A 19,792-nucleotide genomic window follows, 5' to 3' on the forward strand; every position below is an offset into this window, starting at 1 on the left:
GGGGATGCTGCCTCCAGTTAAGAAAGTTTCACAAAGCATACCCCCCAATTAGAATAATTTGCATATTGAGCATCCTCCACCTACTGCATTGTCTCCATGTTGATCCATACAAGGATGTACCCCCTCGTATCTCCAAAATCGATCAAACATCCCCTCCCTTTTCTGCTAGGAATTTCCATTTCGAGCACTGTCTGGCAAGATTTTGTCAGGCTCAGTGACAGATCCTGCGGTGCGGTGCTGGGCTTCGGAGGGGGGAGTGGCCCCTTCAACAGTTGGTTTCGCAGTTCCATAACGTTAACAACATACAAAATTCCTCTCCATAGACCTAATATGAAAACAAATATTAATGACATTAATTACATGACACATTAATGACACTGTAGTAGAAATTGTTAATTACTGAAGGGGTTTGAACAGACAAGGTGACTATGTGTAGAGGATATTTCACCCATGTTCATATATTCCAATCAATAAATCAATACAGAAAAAAACAAGAGTCTCACTTTCATTTGGGCAACCCTTATATAAGGAAGACTTGATCTGTCCATCTTGTGTTGTGCACAAACTAAGTCTGGTTGAGAAAATCAGAGAAAAATATTGTGATCAATGACCACTTAGGAAAAAATGCTATCTAGAAAGGTCTTTTTATGAACAGTACATTAAATGAAAAACAACTTTTAGTATATTAAATAAAAGTAATGTATATTCACTGAAGTAAAATATCAAACATGCTGTATACAACAATATAACAAAGATTTTATTATATCTTAATTTCCACTTATAATAATGTATTTACAAGTACTTTACATTACATCTTCCATTTAAGGAACTTTCCTAAAGACTTCATCATGGAATTACTATGTTTGAAGGAATCTAAACCAGTGGTATCCAAAGCCAGTGATGCACAGCCCAAGTGTAGCAGAGATAGGAAAATTCATAAATAGCAACTACAAAGGGGTAAAAAGTTATATCTTACAAGAGCTATACACTCGCAAGACATTGCATCTTCACTCAAAAAAAAAAAAAAAAAAAATTGTATCTGTAGGAGTTTTGTCTCAGGCTGAATGTGTATTAAATTACTTTATAATGAACACTGCACAAAAGATTTAGATGCCATTTTTATCATAGTGTGTTCTTTTCAAAATTTTGTATAGGCTTTGTTTTTAGTATACAAATTGCATGTTGTGTAGTTGCTTTGTGTTTTGAGACTCTGTGATAAATCTGAACAAGGCTCTGTTGTAAGTGCACTGTTGCACATATCAAGTGCTGCTGTAAGTAGAATGAATGTTTCAAATGAGTGAAGAGTTATACATAGTTTCTACTATATTTGGAAGCAAATATTGTATTTCGTCTTAATATACAAGGTGCATTCAATGGAAAACTGGAATTTGAAATAATTATATTACTGCTGTTTAACATAGGATCCTCCAAGTTCAGTACACTTACTCTAGTCCTTGCAGTGACATGCGGTGACGTCGACACTTGGGGTAGCAATGAGTGGCGTGCCCAACGGGTCATAATCCCCTCCCCATTTTAGGGCCCAGTATTCCTAAAAGAAGAACGTCAAATACAGGAAAAATTGCAAAGTTAGGAATGACTACAAAAAATTGTACACATAACTTCCACCCACTTTCGAAAATCAAAAACGATTTGATTTGACTACTGAGCCAGAGATGCCGGGTTTGAATCTCGGCTTGGCAATGGGTGATCTTTGTATGTCCCTTGCCCTTCATCAATTTTATCATATTGTCTTCGCGATTAGCCAAATATGGCGGAAAGTGAAGTAAAATAAACCAAATCAAACAATCAATCAATGAATGATTTGATTTGATTCGCTTTTTTATACATTTGGTTAATCGCAAAGATGATACGACAAAATTAATGAAGGGACAAACACAAAGAACACCCATGTCCAGGTAGGGGTTCGAACCAGGAACTCCTGGTGTTGTAGCGTGCTGTGGCAACCACTCCCCCACGGTTGGTTGATTTGACGTTTTAAGTCCACTTTATACAGAAAGGCTAATCGGGACTAGACCTATAGTTTAAAGTGGGATCCGAACCACTATATGCCTCCATCGGGTACAGATCTGGGACCACTCCCCCCCTCCCCCCCACGGAGGTCGGCCAACAACAAACATGTGAGGAAGGCACTAACCATTCATATATGTGTGCATCGGTAAAGCAAACTGCATTTTTCATGAGTATTAATTTTCAATTGAATTTTTGAAATATATGATTAACGTTTTTTCAAAAATTTTGCATTGCTTGATTTCTATAATTTCCCCATCTCACGATCTTGTTACTGAAGGATACGGGCTCGAGCCCTGACCTTTGCATGAGTGTTTATTTGCAACCACTCTTCACTCGTTTAATTTAATCAACTTTCATCATCACGGCAGAAATTAGGTAAAGCGATGGAAGAGAGAAGAAAATACAATTAATTTCCTCCCAGTGCATCTGCAGGGCACTGTGAAATCAGGAGCCTAGAATTCTCTGTTTATGATTGTCCCTCACGACTTTCCAAGCTCTTAGCTACTTATTCCGATTAAATCTATACAGCTAGAAAAAGCGATGGGTAACAAAACACAACTTTAAACACACCTTTTTCTACTTTCTTCAATGATATTCATTTGGCTTTTTGAGTTCTAGGATACATTTTTCATTTCTAATTTTCTCATTATTCACTGCAGGCAGAGTACAACACATAAGAACAAGAATGCACGCTCGTCACGAATCCCGGCCTGAATTGTTCTTTGCGAGGTCCCTTCATCAATTTCATTATATCATCACTCATCCTCATTTTTGCGATAACCAAATGTGGCAGAAAAGCGAAGTAAAATAAACCAAACCAACAACAAGAATTTGAACGTGCGTTCACTTACCCAAATAAATACATCCGTATTTATGATTGTTTAGCTTATCCATTTTTTTATTGGAGGCCAAGAGATTAGTATTATTAAATAAAACACTACTAAAATGAGAGCAAGAGAGAATGTGAGCAAATATTTGTTATTTAATCAATATATATGTTCCATTTTTAAAAAAAAAACATAAAATTTTTGTCTGCACATAAGACATTCCAATTGCATAAATAATAAAAGTACATCCCATATTATACATACATATTGTACAATGTGTAAAAAGTAGTGTAAATACAGAGGACAGAAGTACTGCAGAAAAATTTCCCCTTAGTTCTTTAGAGGATTTACAAAGGAAGCAAAGCGAATCCAATCCCCTATCTGTCCTATAGCAGATAGACTGGAGGACCTGAAAGCACGGGCTTCCAATCATGTGAGCGGGGGCGAGGGGGCAAGGGAGGTAGAGGCAGAAATCTTCCCTTTCCCTTCGAAAACCCGTTTCTACCTGGAACTGTGAGGCGGAGACAGAGCGAGCTAGGCCGCTGAACACACCAAGGGACGAGAAGCGCGTGAAAAGAAGTGTTGCATATGAACTGTGGCTTCAACAAAACAATAAGTATTGTGATTTGAAAATAATTAGAGATTTGAGATTGATTGATCTATCTCTGCTAGACCAGATACTCCTCAGTGCACGTCACTGAGTCCTTGACAAGTGCGAAGCTATTGCAGGAAAATAATTCTTGTGGATGGATGCAGTCAATTATGCACCATCGTCCCAGAACTGAGTTCCACTCAGTGCATCCTTCAGTGGAGCGATGAGAAGGAAATCTGATGGTGTGAGCTCGGGTGAATATGGAGGGTGTGGAATGCACTCAAATCGCAACTCCTCAATAGACGACGCTGTTGTTCTAGCAGTATGTGACCTTGCGTTGTCATGGAGGGGAGACACCCACACTTTTCGGAACTTTAGCTCACCTTGAATGATAGCATGAGCTGATCCAACACTAATACCCAATAGTGACGCATGACGTGCTAGTTTCCTGTATCACATTCTCCGTGGCTGCAATGTTGTCTTTCTGAACTGCCATGAGTGCTGGACCCAGATCACCACACGTTTCTGCTCTTGCTTGGTGCAAAGGTGAGTCGAGTCATCTTGCTGAATTGTTTCCCAGGTTTGTATGCATGCTGCAGACGTTCCAATGCCTTTGATAACCCAATTACATGCCTTAAACACACAATGATATCTGTTGCACATGTGATTTTTAATATAATTTTTAGGTTTCCTAATGAATGATTCTTGTATATATAATTAAAGCAACAAATAAGCTTGGCGATATTGTCTGTTTCAGTATTGCAGTGTATTTGAAGGGGTGCATAAGATAATGTATCCATTTTCAAGTTCTTGAAAGTGTTTATTTTCTTTCATTTCACAAATAACTTCTTAAATGGTACTGTAGGCTATGTGGAAATAAAAATTTAACCTGTTTTGTATTTGCTTACTTAGGGTGGCACAAGATTAATTCTGGTGTTCAGTGAACAATATATATAATTAGTGTTTTTTATATTCTTTCTACTTTTGTGTATATGCATCAAGTGAAAAATGATTTTATATTACGTGTAAGTTAGACTTGTGTGAAGTGTGTGGGAGAAAAAACTACAGAACTTCCCACAGACTTTGAGAACGGAAACTTACACAAGTGAAATTCAGGAACGTCCCGAGAGCTGAGCCAGGCTCTTTGCTTGGACGTTGCCAACAGTCATCACCAAGAGTCCTCGTGAGAGGAACCGTGACACACATGCCCGGTGCATTGCAGATGCAGATTCTACAGCCGAATTGATAGTCCTTCGTATTTATCATGTAGTCCTTCGTGTACTTGTATTATAGTAATTAAATATATGTCTGTTACTTAACCTTTGTCTTTGTGCATCTGTTACTTAACTAAACACTGTACGGGAACCGGCGAATTTAAGATAATTCGGACCAGGGTGGAGTTCAGCAAGTTAGCCAATGTAGTGTGGAACTTTCTGGAAACTGACACTCGACCCAACAAATGGTTCTCCGGGCCAGATTGCGTCGAAATTGTAGTTTTCGTGCCGTATTCCGGTAATTCGTTGTCGGAAAATCAATGTGCCACACCCTCGGTCCGCCATATTCCTTTTGCGTCTCTTGTATGCTAAGTCAAGATGGAGCAGTTACAGGCATAAAAAACTTCCTCAAGCGGGAAGTTACTCGGATTGAAAACAAGTCAGCTTCACCCACACTGAATAGTGCGACACTTCAAGTCTATATAGACAAGGTCATTCAAGTAAGTGCAGACTGTAGTGCATTACTCGTTAATATTGCGAAACATTGTGAAGAAACTGTGTTCTCAGAGTACTACGATGAACTGAGTATGGTGCAAGACAGACTAGAGTTCTTATTGAGCCCTCTGTACCAAAGGCAAAAGGAAGCCGTTTCTCCCGTTGTCGTGTTGAACAGTGATGCGAAAAGTGATGTGCGGTTACCAAAACTAACATTGCCAGAAATCAGCAGAGACATACATCAATGTTTATCATTTCGGGACTTATTCGTGGTGTCGGTGCATAACAATAAACAGCTCAGTGGCACACAGAAGCTGCAGTACCTGAAATCGCCAATAAAGGGTGAGCTGTCATTATTAATCCAGTCTATCAGAATAACTGATGCAAAGTACGAGGAGGCGTGGAATCTACTAGTTTCGTGGTACCAAAACGAGAGAGAGAGATTGTGAAAAGCATGATTAAACGTTTGGTGAAACAACCTTGAGTGCCAGCAAGCTCGGCCACAGGTTTACACAAGCTCATCGACGTCACTTCTCAGTATGTACATGTTCTGAAAGTTCTAGACATTTCTGTAGAGGCATGGGATGCAATATTGGTCTTTCACACCACCGACAAGTTGGATGCAGAATCTCGCAGCAGTGGGAACTGTCACTGAAGAATGCAGAAGTGCCTAAGTTTGAGGACCTGACTTTGTTCCTGGATGCGCGTGCCAGAGCTCTCGCAGTGTGTACGGTGAACTCCAGCCACCCAAGGTCCAGCAAACCCTCTCCCAAAGCCAGCGATCATCCAGTGAAGAAGAATGTACATTTGTATCACACAGGTGCTGAAACTGTGTGTGTTAAGTGCTGTGGACACCACAGGTTACATACATGTCAGGAGTATCAACAAATGTCTGTGAAAGATCAGTACTATTTCGTGAAAACAATGGTCTGTGCTACAACTGTTTGAAATCTAATTCTAACGTCAGAAAGTGTACTTTGCGCATGTGTATGGTGTGCTTTAGAAACCACCACACATCCCTTCACATCTCTCCTAGTGAAAATCCCAGTTCTTAGCAGCAAGTAGCCTCTCACATTGCCAACAAGAAGAAAGCCATTCCATTACAGGAAGTTCTCTTGTGTACAGCCATTGTGGGCATTAGGGATAGACACAACAATGTTCAGTATTTTCGTGCCCTCCTAGATACGGGCTCAGAGTGTATATTTTTCACGGAGAACTGCAGTCACCAGTTAGGCTTTCAAAAAAAAAAAAAAACATCAGTGTTACCATATCCGGTATTTCAGCAACCAGTATTGGTACTTCTCGTCCCATGCTGGACCTACAGTTTAGGTCAAAAGCGGGCGACGAAACATACACCACCAACGCCATCATTGTGAAAAAGATCATAAATGATTTGCCCAAGCAGCAATTCACTTATGTTAACCAGTGGACACACCTACATAACCTTGACCTTGTCGACCCGTCCTTCAACAAACCAGGCAAAATAGACATTCTATTTGGTGCGGATATTGTTCCCTTACTTTTAAGACCTGAGAAAGTACACCAACTGCCGTAAGTACTTCACTTGGGTGGATTCTTATGGGCAGAATCAACGTTCCACGCAATAAACGCACAGTGTCATCACATCACGTGTCATGTAGTGAATTGGATGCAACCCTACAGTGCTTCTGGGAGATCGAAGATATGCTATCGGTAAAACTGTACAACGAAGAAGAAAACTTTTGTGAACAGCATTTTCGAAACACACACGAAAGCGACAAAAACAGTTGTTATGTTGTGAGATTGCCCTTCCGAGAACAAAGCGGTGTTCTTGGAGCTTCACATCCCCTTGCGGTGCAACGTCTCAAACAAGTGGAGAAACAACTCATCAAGAATCCGCAATATCAACAAAAGTACTCGGAGTGTATGCAGGAATACTTAGACCTGGGTCACATGATCGTCATTCCGAATTCAGAATTACCTGTGTCCCAAGAAAGCAGTTGCTACCTTCCACATCAGTGTGTCATCAAAAAGGACAGTTCAACAACAGATTTACTGATCTTATATGATGCCAGTGCCAAAACGACAACAGGAGTGTCCCTCAATAATATCTTGTAGGCCCCAAGATACAAGATGACATACTGCCTTTGTTGTTACGTTTTCGTACGTATCAAATTGTTCTTACCTCGGATGTGGCTAAAATGTTCCGACAAGTGAAATTACACCCAGATGATGCAGAATACCATCACATTGTGGGGACGAAGTCATCAAAAGAAGAGATGCGAGACTTCAGATTAGAGAGACTAACGTTTGGTAAGGCTAGTGCTCCTTTCTTAGCCACCAGGTGTTTACAACAGTTGGCCCGCGACGAAGAGGCAGACTTCCCTGAAGCAGCAGCGATACTTTGTTGTGGACAATCTAGTAACTGGTAGTGATACAGTAACACAAGCTATCATGTTACAAGAGCAAATAAGTGAACTTCTACAAAGAGGTGATGTCGAATTGTGGAAATGGTGCTCGAACAATTCAGAAGTATTGAATGAAATCTCTGCACATTTACGAGAAACGAACTTTCCATTGGATGTGAGCATAAATGAACATATAAAAGCACTCGGGATCGAATGGCATCCAGCGAGTGACGAATTCACAGTATCAGGGATGCAACCTGCAACTCATGAGCAATTCACCAAGCGCATATTGCTATCAGACATCGCGAAAATATTTGACCCCCTCGGGTGGATATCTCCAGTAACTGTCAAAGCAAATATCTTCATGCAAACACTTTGGCAAACTAAACTTCGACTGGGACGATGTACTTCCACCAGATCTAGAAAATGCATGGCGAAGTTTTCGGGCACAGTTGCATAAGTTGCAGGATATTAAGGTGCCTAGGTTCATCGTGTCTTCAAACCCCCTAACGTGCAAACTCATAGGCTTTTGTGACAGTTCCGAGCAAGCCTATGCGGCCATGACCTATTTACGTTCTACATACAGCGACGGTAGTGTTGAAGTGCACCTCATAGCAAGCAAAACAAGAGTCGCACCATTGAAAAAAGTGCCGCTCCTGAGACTCGAACTCTGTACTGCAGTGTTACTCACACATTGGCTGCAGACAATAAATAAAGCTCTTCATCTAAACATTACGAATATGTTTGCATTCACGGACTCTTCAATAGTGTTGTGTTGGATCAACTCTTCTCCTTCTAACTGGCGTACATTTATAGCCAACAGAGTCGCTAAAATACAAGACATTCTCCCTGCAGAGAATTGGTTCCACGTGTGCAGCAGCGAAGAGAATCCAGCTGACTTGGCGACAAGAGGAATTTCTCCCTCAACCCTGCTTGAGCATGATATTTTTTTTTTTTTGGCCCACAGTTGATACAAATAGAGGCCTGTCTTAACTCGAAGCCACTAACGGCGTTGAGTACAGATCCAAAAGACCTAACGGCACTCATGCCAGGACACTTCTTAACAAGTGCTTCGTTACTGGCTGTACTACAAGCAGATTTTACGTCATCCACATCAAATTATTTGTCTAAATGGCAGTTGATCCAAAAAATGACTCAACATTTTTGGAAAAGGTGGGCAACAGAGTACTTGTCCAGACTCCAAAAGCGGCCCAAATGGATGGAGAAGAAGAAAATCTACAGATAGGAAATCTGGTATTGTTGAAGGAACCTACCCCTCCACAGCAATGGAAGCTAGGAAGAGTAGCGAAAGTTCATCCAGGACAAGGTAAGTTAGTACGATCTGTGACAGTGCGAACAGCTGATGGACAATACAGACGTCCAATTGTGAAACTTGTAAGGAGACATAAGTGTACTACATTGAGATTATTGATTGTGGTTGAAATGAATATTTCAACGGGGGGTGGGGGGGGTGGTGTTCAGTGAACAATATATATAATTAGTGTTTTTTATATTCTTTCTACTTTTGTGTATATGCATCAAGTGAAAAATGATTTTATATTATGTGTAAGTTAGACATGTGTGAAGTGTGTGGGAGTAAAAAACTACGGAACTTCCCGCAGACTTTGAGAACGGGAACTTACACAACAAGTGAAATTCGGGAACGTCCCGAGAGCTGAGCCAGGCTCTTTGCTTGGACGTTGCCAACAGTCGTCACCAAGAGTCGTCATAAGAAAGTCTTCGTGAGAGGAACCATGACACACGTGCATTGTTACAAGTGTGCTATAGATGCAGATTCTACAGCCGAATTGATAGTCCTTCGTGTACTTGTATTATAGTAATTAAATATATGTATATATCGTCTTTGTGCATCTGTTACTTAACCAGACACCATAAGGGAACCGGCGAATTTAGGATAATTCAGACCAAGGTGGAGTTCAGCCAGTTAGCCAATGTAGTGCGAGGCTTTCTGGAAACTGACATTCAACAGAAAGTAACACACCAAAAAAGGAGGAGGGCTGGTTACCACTAATCCTTGCAAGTAGAAGCACGTTCCAAGCTGTGTTTTGTTTGTGGGCACTGGCTCTGTAAGGGAAATATGATGCTGCGGTTGAAAATGATCACATGATGGGATTGATGAAGAGACGCTCATAAAGAAACCCTATGCCCAGGCTGGGATTCACTTTGAACTATCAGTAACAAGAATGTGTAAATTGACTACAAAATATACTTAGCTACCAAAGCAGCTAGACATTGATTGTGTCATGTGCGTTGTTCTCTGAAGGCAGAAACAGAGAAAACACTATCATGTAGGCTCAAGATAAATGAATAGAGAATGATTGTACAGGGTTATTCAAAAAGAACTCCCTGGTTTCATGATTTTATTGTTGTGAACTTATGGAACATATCATCATTATATAGGTGTATGTGTGTGCCTGATGTCCAAATTTTAATTGGAAATGTTGTACCCCGCAATCACACTTCGCCGCCAGGAATTTACAAAGCGACATGGCAGCATCTGCAGAGCAAAAATAATTCTGTTCTGCAATTTTATAAAACAAAGTCTGTTACAACTTTACAACAACGGTGGAGGGTGAAATTTCAGACACCAATGGAGAAAAGCAAACTGGTAATTGTGTACAAACAATTCATGTAAACGGATTGTCTGAGCTAAGGAGAATCTAGTGGGCAACCATCACTGATGAACAAGACTGTGGGCTGGGTCTGCTAAGTTTTCCAACAAAGCCCGTGAAAATCAACATATCTGGCAAGCACTTACAAATGCTTTTCTCTGTTGGTGACTCTTTCTCAACATTTGTTCTCAACTGTCATTGTACGGTTGTAAGAGGCTTTGTTTCAGAGAATTTCAGGAAAGATGTCACCATGTTGCCTTCCACACTCCTAACGACAAAGTGGGGAACCAGCAGTGTGTAGGACTATTTGAATAAAAACTTGTGGACATCAGGCACAGATCCTGTACTTCATTTTTTCCCTTCAGATGAGGAAGGCAGTATTTAGGATACAGGATCTGGATACATCAGGCATAATCATATTTAGCTTTGAATAGTTTCAGGCATATTAGCAACTCAATACAGAAACTATGTGAGCCTGACGTCAATCGGAAAAGCTTTGTCCATAGAGAAATCTCTTAGATCATTGGCCTCAGTAATATCACTGCAAACAGGTGAGCATGCAGAAAGATGAATATGACTGCTACTCTATAATGAAAAATCTATGGGTAGCCCAGACTCTACTGCTATGGAGGAACCTTTACACACTCTTTTTGTATTTGAAAAGTCAATAGGGGAGGCACTGTCTCCGGAAAAGGTATTTATCACTGAAGGGTCCTTGTGAGGATTGTTGCATAGAGAGTAGTTTCTACAATGTACTTTGTTCCCAGCCATATTTTTGGAAAATGTTGATAAATCCTTCGGGAGTATACTGTCTGTGTGAACTTGGTGGTGAGTATTATTATTGTTTGATAAACTTTTCTGGGATGTTCTTCTTGTGGAGATATCTTGAGGACAACTGTAACATGATGAAATACTCACATCTACAGAACATTCTTTGTCAACTGTTCTCTCCGTGGATAAGTCTTTTGGAAATATGCTACTTTCTACAGAACTTCGGAGGATCTTGCCTTCCATAGGATGTAAGGTATCACTTGGAAGAATATTTTCAGCCAAAGATTTACAAGGAGGTATATTATCCACTGACATGTCTGTTGCATCACTGTCCACAGTGCCGTGTGTGGCGAAGTTTTGAGGGGCCATCTTTTCTTCTGTCGGATCTGCTGTGGAAAGAACTGGAACTATTGATGAATCACTATGAAGCACTAAAGATTCCCCCCGATAACCACAGACATTGTCACAACCTGTAGAATTTGTCAGAACACACTCTGCAGGGTTGCCAGAAGCATGGATTTTTTCATGCTGAACAAGATTAACCCTCCTGTAAAATATCTTATCGCAAGTGCCACAACGGAAAATGGATTCACTTTTGTGAGTTCTCCAGTGCCTTTTTAGGTTGCAACTCTGTGAAAATGTCTTTCCACAGTACGTGCAAGAAAATGGAGTTTCGCCTGTATGGATCCTTCGGTGCAATGCCAAGTGAGTTCGACTCACAAAAGATTTTCCGCAATCCTGACAGAGAAACGGTTTCTCCCCACTGTGCATTCTCTCATGTTCTTCAAGGTGATGTTTTCTCGAGAATGCTCTTGGACACAGCTTGCACAAGAATGGCACTTCGCCAGTGTGAGTCCGGTTGTGTATCGCGAGGTAATACTTATGAGGGAATGACTTACCACACTCGCCACATGAAAATGGTTTCTCGCCACTGTGCATGCGTTCGTGAGCACGGAGGTGATGCCGCAGTGAAAACGACTTCCCACACTGTCCACATGGAAAGGGTGTCTCTCCCGTGTGCACTCTCACATGCTTTACCAAATCACTATTCTGAACAAACGACTTTCCACAATGGCGACAGTGGAATGGAGCTTCACCAGTGTGAGTCCGAGTGTGAACTTTGAGGGAATGCTTTTGCGAAAAAGTCTTCTCACAGTATTTGCAAGGGAATGGCCTCTCCAAAGTGTGTGTCCTCATATGTACAAGCAGACTCGCCTTCGTTGAGAACAATTTGTTACAATGTTGGCACAAGAACGTCAGTGGTTTGGAAGTTGGGCGACCTTCACTTGTTTTCCTTGGCTTGTCGTTTGTTGAACTGACATCTTCTGTCTTGCACCTAAAATAATAGAGAATATGTAAAGGGTGTACTTACAGAACATGTACAGCAAAAGTGTAAATATAATACCAAATTAAAAAAGATGATATGTAAATAGTTGGACTTTCAACCACTGTGTTTACATTCTATTCGTATCTATGTTTCAAACATAAATTTTCAAGTTGATCTCTGCAAGTGTAAACCCCAAACGTGTTTGACATGGTGGAGGCTGATCCACCCCTGCACTTTACATACAAAAATGGGTCTTATAAACACATACTGTAGACAGATGAACAGTCAGACATAAATACAAGAACCCTGAAGATGGACATAGAACCAGTCTCTGAAACGTAGGTTCAAATAGAAAGTAAAAACAGTGGTTTTCAACTAATAAAACCTCCATGCATATAATTTTGAATATACTACATATGTCATTTTTTTTACTTTTTGTGGTTCTTTGTTGCATACCATAATTGTTAAACAGAAGATTCCAGATTCAAATTTTAGATCATGATTATATTCATATATATCTATTCTGATATTATTTAAAACTGAACTCCATGGTGGACCATCAGAGCCAGAGCCTGGAAGCACAGTTTTTTTTATTGGGTGAAATGTGGTCAGTGCATAAAGACCAGAGCCCGCTACTTCCTCTATTCAAGTAGCTCCTAATTGTCCTCATGATGGTGGGTCAAAATGTTGGGGCCTCCCACCAGAAATCAAACCCGGGACCATTTGCACAAAAAGTGAGAGTACTAACCATTTGGCTGCAAGGGAGGCCCTCTCGTTATTTAGTCAGTGTTTTGTTGTTTCAATTGAAAAATAAATGAGAAATTACTTCAGACATTATTTTATCCAATGCTTTGTGTTTTTCATGCATACTATATTTTGTATCAACTACTTTCTTATTGACGTTCACAACAACGATTGGAATTTTGTACCTTGGTTTGGTGATTAGATCACAGTGGAAGCCATCAAAATTTCGGTGCTGACAGTGTCGTGAAAAAAAAATTAGGAATCTACTTGAAAAGAAGAAGTAGCAGGCTTTAGTCTCGAAATACAAGAAACAGCAGCAATGAGACTTGAAGTACAGACCCAGTGATAAAGCTGACTGTTAGGCCCTGGCCGTTAGACAGCTTAGTTTAGACATTCGAACTTCAAAAACAAGGTCACTACAGTTTTGCGCACGTTGCTATATACGTATTTGGATCATATACATGCATATGCAGGGTGTTTCCATGATCTTGAAACAAACTGGCAGGGTGGAGGGGGGTCTGACCCAAGAGCCAATATGGGAAATGGAACCTCGGTCCAGAAATGTATCATTAAGAAGTTATAAGCCAGAACTAGTTGGGGCTGCTTATGTACTACGACAACTTACAGATGCAGCTTGTAGATTTAATACAACAGTGTATCGCAGAACTCTACGATGAAAACGTTACAGTAGCTGTTCAAAATGGCAGCCACAGCATCAATGCAGCGACAAAAGGTGCTGCTATTTGAACAACTACTGTAACATTTTAATGGTATAGAGTGCTACAGTACACTGTATTAATGTCCGTATTAAATTTACAAGCTGCATCCTTCAGTTGTCTTATTCCACTGTCATAGGCAGCGACAACTAGTTTTGGCATATAACTTTTTAATGGTCATTTCCGGGATTCTTTATCTCATACTGGTGCTTGGGTCACCCTGCCAATTTGATTCAAGGTCACAGAAACACCCTGTATAAAATCAGCTACCAGGTAGCATGCCACTTTGAATAATTTTGGAAGCTTAGCCTTTGTTTGCATCACTGCATACTGTACATTAACCTATCATGTGTCTGCAATTAGCGACTTTGTTTGCTTTGCATACTCTATATGTCACATTTACACTAATAACACAAATTCTAATTTGAAAGTGGCTGTTATTCTACTGGTAATGTGTATGAGTTTTCCATTATACTTTCAACTTTCAAACTAACACTAACAAGACTACCTTACATGGTTAGCAAGTACATATTTAGGGGAATTCAGAGAGTCTGAACCAGGGTTGGCCCGGCCCAGTTTTCCCCCATACGTGTTTTTTTTTCTTCTTTCCAGAAAACCCCACCAAAAAACCCAGTCAAAAAGTGTTTTTTTTTTCTTCAGAAAATGTTGTAAATTATTGCTTTAAATACTTGTGAGGTTCTAAGATAGTCAACAAATTTTGGAAAACTTGTAAAGTTAGAAGATTATACATCCAAGAGACAAAGAAGAAAAAGGATGTAGAGATATGTAAAGAAAAAAAGGTTTGCACTGATTGATGCGCAATACATACTTGAACAAAGCTTATAAGTTTGAAATGTGGGAGCACTTTGATAATCGATCCGGCCCCCATGGCAGAGTGGTTAGCACATCGCACTATGATGCCACGGGTCCTGGTTTCGAATCCCGGCATGGATGTATGTGAGTGTCCATTCATCAATTTCATCATATCATCCCTCATCCCCATCTTCGAAAATTAGCCAACATTGGCACAAAAAGCGAAGTAAAATAATACAAATCAATCAATCAACTTTGATAATTGATAGCGACGTGGGAAAAGCCATAGTGATGCATCATAGTTTCAACTGTGATGATCAATTGATACAATAAATTTTTGCATGTTTGAGCATTACAAGGCAGAATTGAGTACATTTTATTGAAATGTCGTTAATTGTGGCATAATGAAATTGGAACACTATTTGATTGATTTTAGTCATTTCTCATCGTATTGGGTTGCTTGCCTATGCAGTAAAATGTTATTTATGTCCAGTTAGGAACTCTATATCCATGTAAGTCGCGAGCCTTCATAATCTACCACAATTTCATCTTTGTGCATGGAACTTACAGGATTATTATGTAAACAAAACTCCGTGGCGCAACAGTCTTTGAAGGGCCAGGGCCTACCAGAGCGGCTTTTCATTGGGTGACACGTGGTCAACGCATCGGATCCCATCGCCGCTGTTTTCTGCCTTTCATGACTAGACCCTGCTACTTCTTGAAGTAGCTTTCCAACTGTCCTTAAGATGCTGGGCCAGCGCCGAAATTTTGGGGCCGCTCCCACCAAAGATCCTAACTACTTGGCTACACGGGAGCCCGGAGTATTATGTACTTGCACTATAATTTGACAATAAAATTATTAAAATATGGTGCATGATTTAGGAGGAGCATAAGTTAGGGTGGATGGGCAAAGCATGATAACTGCTGTAAATTTGGTATAATTATTTCTGCAGCTAGAAAACTTGGATCAAAATTGGACAATTTGTTTCAAGATGGGGATGAAAAACTAATTTTTCCCATGTTGCAGGCTCTATGCTATGCTCTACAATGTTAAACTGAGTCATTTCAGAGATATCATTGGTCCGAAATTTGCCGTAAAACTTTAAAATTTTTCATAGCTTAGGAGAGGAGTGGTGGTAAAATCACAAACATTGTATTTATGATAACCGCCGTAAATGCAAAGTTTTTTACTTGCAAGATAACTTGAAGGATTGGGCTCACATTGTATTTGAAAAAAATCGTCATTATGTTTAATGATAGTAGATGACAGACCTGTTTAACATGTCTTGCAAGAACTTATACCGGGTTTATACTCATATTTCACTAGGTTATATTTTCGTGGATTAAGAAACACAAGTCTCAGCAATGTTAAGGCATCATTTGGGTTTTAAGTTTTTAATAAAAACTGTGCAATATAGGGTGTGTTTCAGAAAGGGTGGAGGTAAGTCACCAACTTTGAGACCATGATAACTGTAGCAAGTTTAGAGGTCTTTGGCTCAAATTAATCACAACTAGATACACCTCGGGAATGATTTTATTTTGCATTTCCATTTGTTCAAAGCATTTCAAGATTGTAGATAAAAAATGGATCTTTCATATGCTGAAGTAGATCCGAAATTCTGATGACACTTTCAAATGCCTAAACTACATTTTGGGAGAGTAAGAAAATAATTTTGACTAGAATTTGAATTTAAAATTTTGGGAGCGTCAGCACTTAGGCTATTTTGCTCCCGTCACAGTATACGGGGGCCAGCCCCTTACCTCTACAAATAACAACTCTAACGTTGTATAACTAAAATTATAAAATATTCTGACTTTCGTTAAAAGCTGAGGCTGTAAAGGGGCACTCAGCACACATAAGGACAAAAGAACAGGACAATACAAACAAAATTATACTGGCCATGGGGCCAGTCGCCAGAGCCTCGTTAGTCTTAAGTCCAGGGTGCACAGTAAGAAAATAAACTCTCTCGAGAATTTTAAGGAATTACTTAAGCTATAGTTGACAATAAATGTTTTGAAATATAGTTCATGTTTGGGGAGGGTTGGGTACCAAATTGGAGGTCACCAATATATGCGGAACGTGTATTCGTTGTGAAAGCATTTTATAAGAACTGTAATAGTGTGACTGCAGTGCAAAGGGTAGTTCAGCAGCATTAGCAGCTAGGACGTCATGGTTGTGTCCCTTCGGCTTATGCGAGTACAACCTGCATGTGTAATTTTGAAGAAACTGGTTCAGCCTTGAAGAAGAAGCCCCCAGGTGGCGTTCGAATGGTACGTACCCCCAGAGAATATGGAATCAGGTCGAGTTGCCATTGAGAGGAGCCCTCGCCACTCCGTTCGACAACATGCATCAGTGCTACAGTCGAGTCAAAGAAGTGTACAACGAATAATGCATGGATTACAGTTCCACCCCTATAAGTTGCAGATTATGCAGCAATTGCATCCTCAGGACCCTGTGTTGCATAAGGGTTTTTGTGAAATGGTGTTGGCTAAGGTTAATGAGGAAACCAATTTCCTTGACAATTTGTGGATGTCAGACGAAGCCCATTTCCATCTTAGCGGCTACGTTACAGAATTTCCGTTACTGGGCAAAGAAAAATCCTTGTCAGCTTCACGAGCGTTTATTACATAGCACCAAGGTCACAGTACGGTGTGCAGTGTCATATCACGGTGTCATCCACCCTATTTTCTTTTAAAGTGAGGAGGGCATTGCAATGACAACAACATCGGCTCAGTATGTTGCTATGCTTGAAACATTCTTTGCACCAAAGTTGCACGACACACATCTTGACATCGAAAACAAGTGGTTTCAGCAGGCTGGACCCACGTCACATAATGCTCGACAGTCGATAGAGGCCATTCGCAAATTGTTTGCAAGGCGGGTCATTTCACATAACGGTGATATTCCATGGCCTCAGAGATCCCCTGATCTCAGTGTTTGCAAGGGGGGCACCATTTGCAGTGGGGAAGGACGTATCCACCATCAATAACAGAAAAAAATAATACGTAATTAAAGGTATTGGTGTATAATACAGTATGTCTGCTCTAATAACTCAACAGCAACTTTCATATTATTGTGTTATTTTGAAGCATACAACAGTGGTAACATGCAACTGAATATAACCAATTAAGTAAATTAATTCCAATTTTAATCAATTAAATTAAACTGAACTAAATTCGCAGTTTGTGTTGTAGTAATTAGAACTTAGTGTTTGATTTTGTTTCTTTGCTTGTGGAAATAGGCAAAATATTTCCTCTTTAATTTCAGGCCCAGTAGAGGGAGAATATAGTCCGATGCAGTGCCTTAATTGAAAGGAGAAAGGAATGAAATAAATAGCAACTGGGTCAATTTACTCCCCCTCCTATAGTCTCGTTTCCTCTAATACACTATGAGATTTGTATTTTGGTGACTTTACCAGAAAAAAAATCATACCATATTTCACAGCATAATTGTCTTTTTTTGTATAAAAGTAGGGTGTTACCATTGTGTGAATCTTATCTTAATTGTACTGGTATTACCATAATTTTTTAGTATTTAGTGTAAGATTAGAATACACAGAATACTTGTGAATATACATTAAAATTAATAATCGCTCATTTCCTCATGACAGTTTAGAAAACACTATTCTGATCTGAAAAAAGTTAACACATTAGTTGTTATTGATTTGTGCATTACAAGAATCAAAATATTCTACTTAAGAAAATTTACTACAGAGCACAGTGGTCCAGATGCATGGAAAACCTGGTCAAAATTCATTTTAGGGAAGGAACACAATATTGAACAATATTATGATATTTTAATGCCAAGCATTGCTCAACATATTTACCATATCCATCTCGATCGGTTTCAACAAAGATTTTGTCAAATCAATGGTGCCCACAGGGAATTTTTTTTGAGGGGGTACAAAATTTTGTACAAATTCTATTAATCTTAACACAAAAATGGGGGGGATCATATTGTTTGATTGACTTGTTATTGATTTTTAGTTTTGGTTATTATGTACAGTTTTTCTACCTACCTGTGAGTGATCGCAGTGATAGGGTTGAAATGAAACAACACCTCTTATGCCTTTAGAATAGGTTTGGATGGAGGAGGGGGCATGGTATTCGCATTAATACAATGTTAGTCGAGCAGACAAACTGTGCAGAATAAGGTTGACACCAACAATGACAGTGAGCCTAAAGTATCTAAAGTAAACATATATTGCTTAAGTATGTCTGTAATATACAGTGACGCAACCACAGGGCAGGCAGGGGGGTCATTCCCCCCCCCCCCCAACCTTCGATGGAAGTCAATTCTAGGTGGGCAAGGGGAGACTAAAATTGACAGCCAAGGGCACCTGCAGGGAGGGCACAGAGAAGTAATTACCCCTTTCGATTTCAAATTTTATGGAAATAAAAATACAGTTTCTAAAATTTTCTTGCTTGCTTCGCTCTCATTATCTGCTTTTCTCGTTTTCGTCAAGTTCAGAGTAGCTAGAGGCGGCAGGAGTCGGCCATGGGCACCGAATGATCTAAAAAGAAGTAGAAAGAGAGAGAATGTCTTGGCGTCCAGTGAAATTATTTGCACCCTATTAAATCAATATAGTTTTCAATTGCAAAAATTGGATCTTAAAATTTTCTTGCTCGCTTCACTTTGAATATGTACAGAATTTAGTGTTAGCTTCTTGCATATGTATTTTCTTATTTTATGTCACTCCATGTTGCATATGTGTAAAACATATGTTGTACAGTGTCTCTCAAACGTTTTAGGACAACGACATTTTAAACTAGGCAACCCAATTTACACAAGGCGTTGGTGGGTTGCGTGTAGAGTTAGGCTCAATTTCAGGGTTGCCACATGCACAATAGATATTTGTGAAATACGTGAAAGAAATGAAAAGAAGTATTTTTGTATAAAATTATTAAAAATATCAATATTATATCGCAAATGACGAATTTCTTTCTAAAAGAAAGAAACTAGGTTTTCTAGTATTTCATCGCTGATGAGCCTAAGGAAAGGATAAGAGGTTAGAGGAAACGAAAGACGACAAAGGAGAGGAGAAAGAGAAAGAGAAAAGACAAGAGGAAAAGTAGAGGAGAGAAGAAAGAGAGGATAGACGAGGAGAGGATAGACGAGGAGAGGAGAAGTAGTGAGAAGAAAGGAAAAATCGAGGAGGGATGAGGAAAATGGATCAATGAAGAGAGGAGGAAACCGAGAGGAGAGGAGATGGATGAGAGGAGGAGACGAGAAGAGGGGAGT

At 39.8% G+C, this 19,792-nt stretch overlaps 1 protein-coding gene across 3 annotated transcripts in view; it reads right to left on the reverse strand.

The window, feature by feature from the left end:
* Positions 1 to 761: 761 nt before the first annotated feature.
* The window catches only part of LOC145996610 (uncharacterized), a 37,989-nt gene continuing 18,958 nt past the window's right edge, over positions 762 to 19,792 (reverse strand). The window contains exons 3-4 of one of the 3 annotated variants that reach the window (XM_083133189.1): positions 11,850 to 12,286; positions 762 to 1,549 (exon numbers count right to left, since the gene is read on the reverse strand). In XM_083133189.1, coding sequence (XP_082989315.1) covers positions 1,515 to 1,549; positions 11,850 to 12,286 — 472 coding nt within the window. In that variant the 3' untranslated portion in view covers positions 762 to 1,514. Of the gene's footprint in view, positions 1,550 to 10,539; positions 12,287 to 19,792 lie in introns of those variants that run through there. The other 2 variants (XM_083133188.1, XM_083133187.1) reach the window with 2 other exon arrangements.

The sequence above is a fragment of the Lepisma saccharinum genome, chromosome 12, assembly GCF_977018435.1.
Source record: "Lepisma saccharinum chromosome 12, izLepSacc3.1, whole genome shotgun sequence".
Taxonomy (NCBI): domain Eukaryota; kingdom Metazoa; phylum Arthropoda; class Insecta; order Zygentoma; family Lepismatidae; genus Lepisma; species Lepisma saccharinum.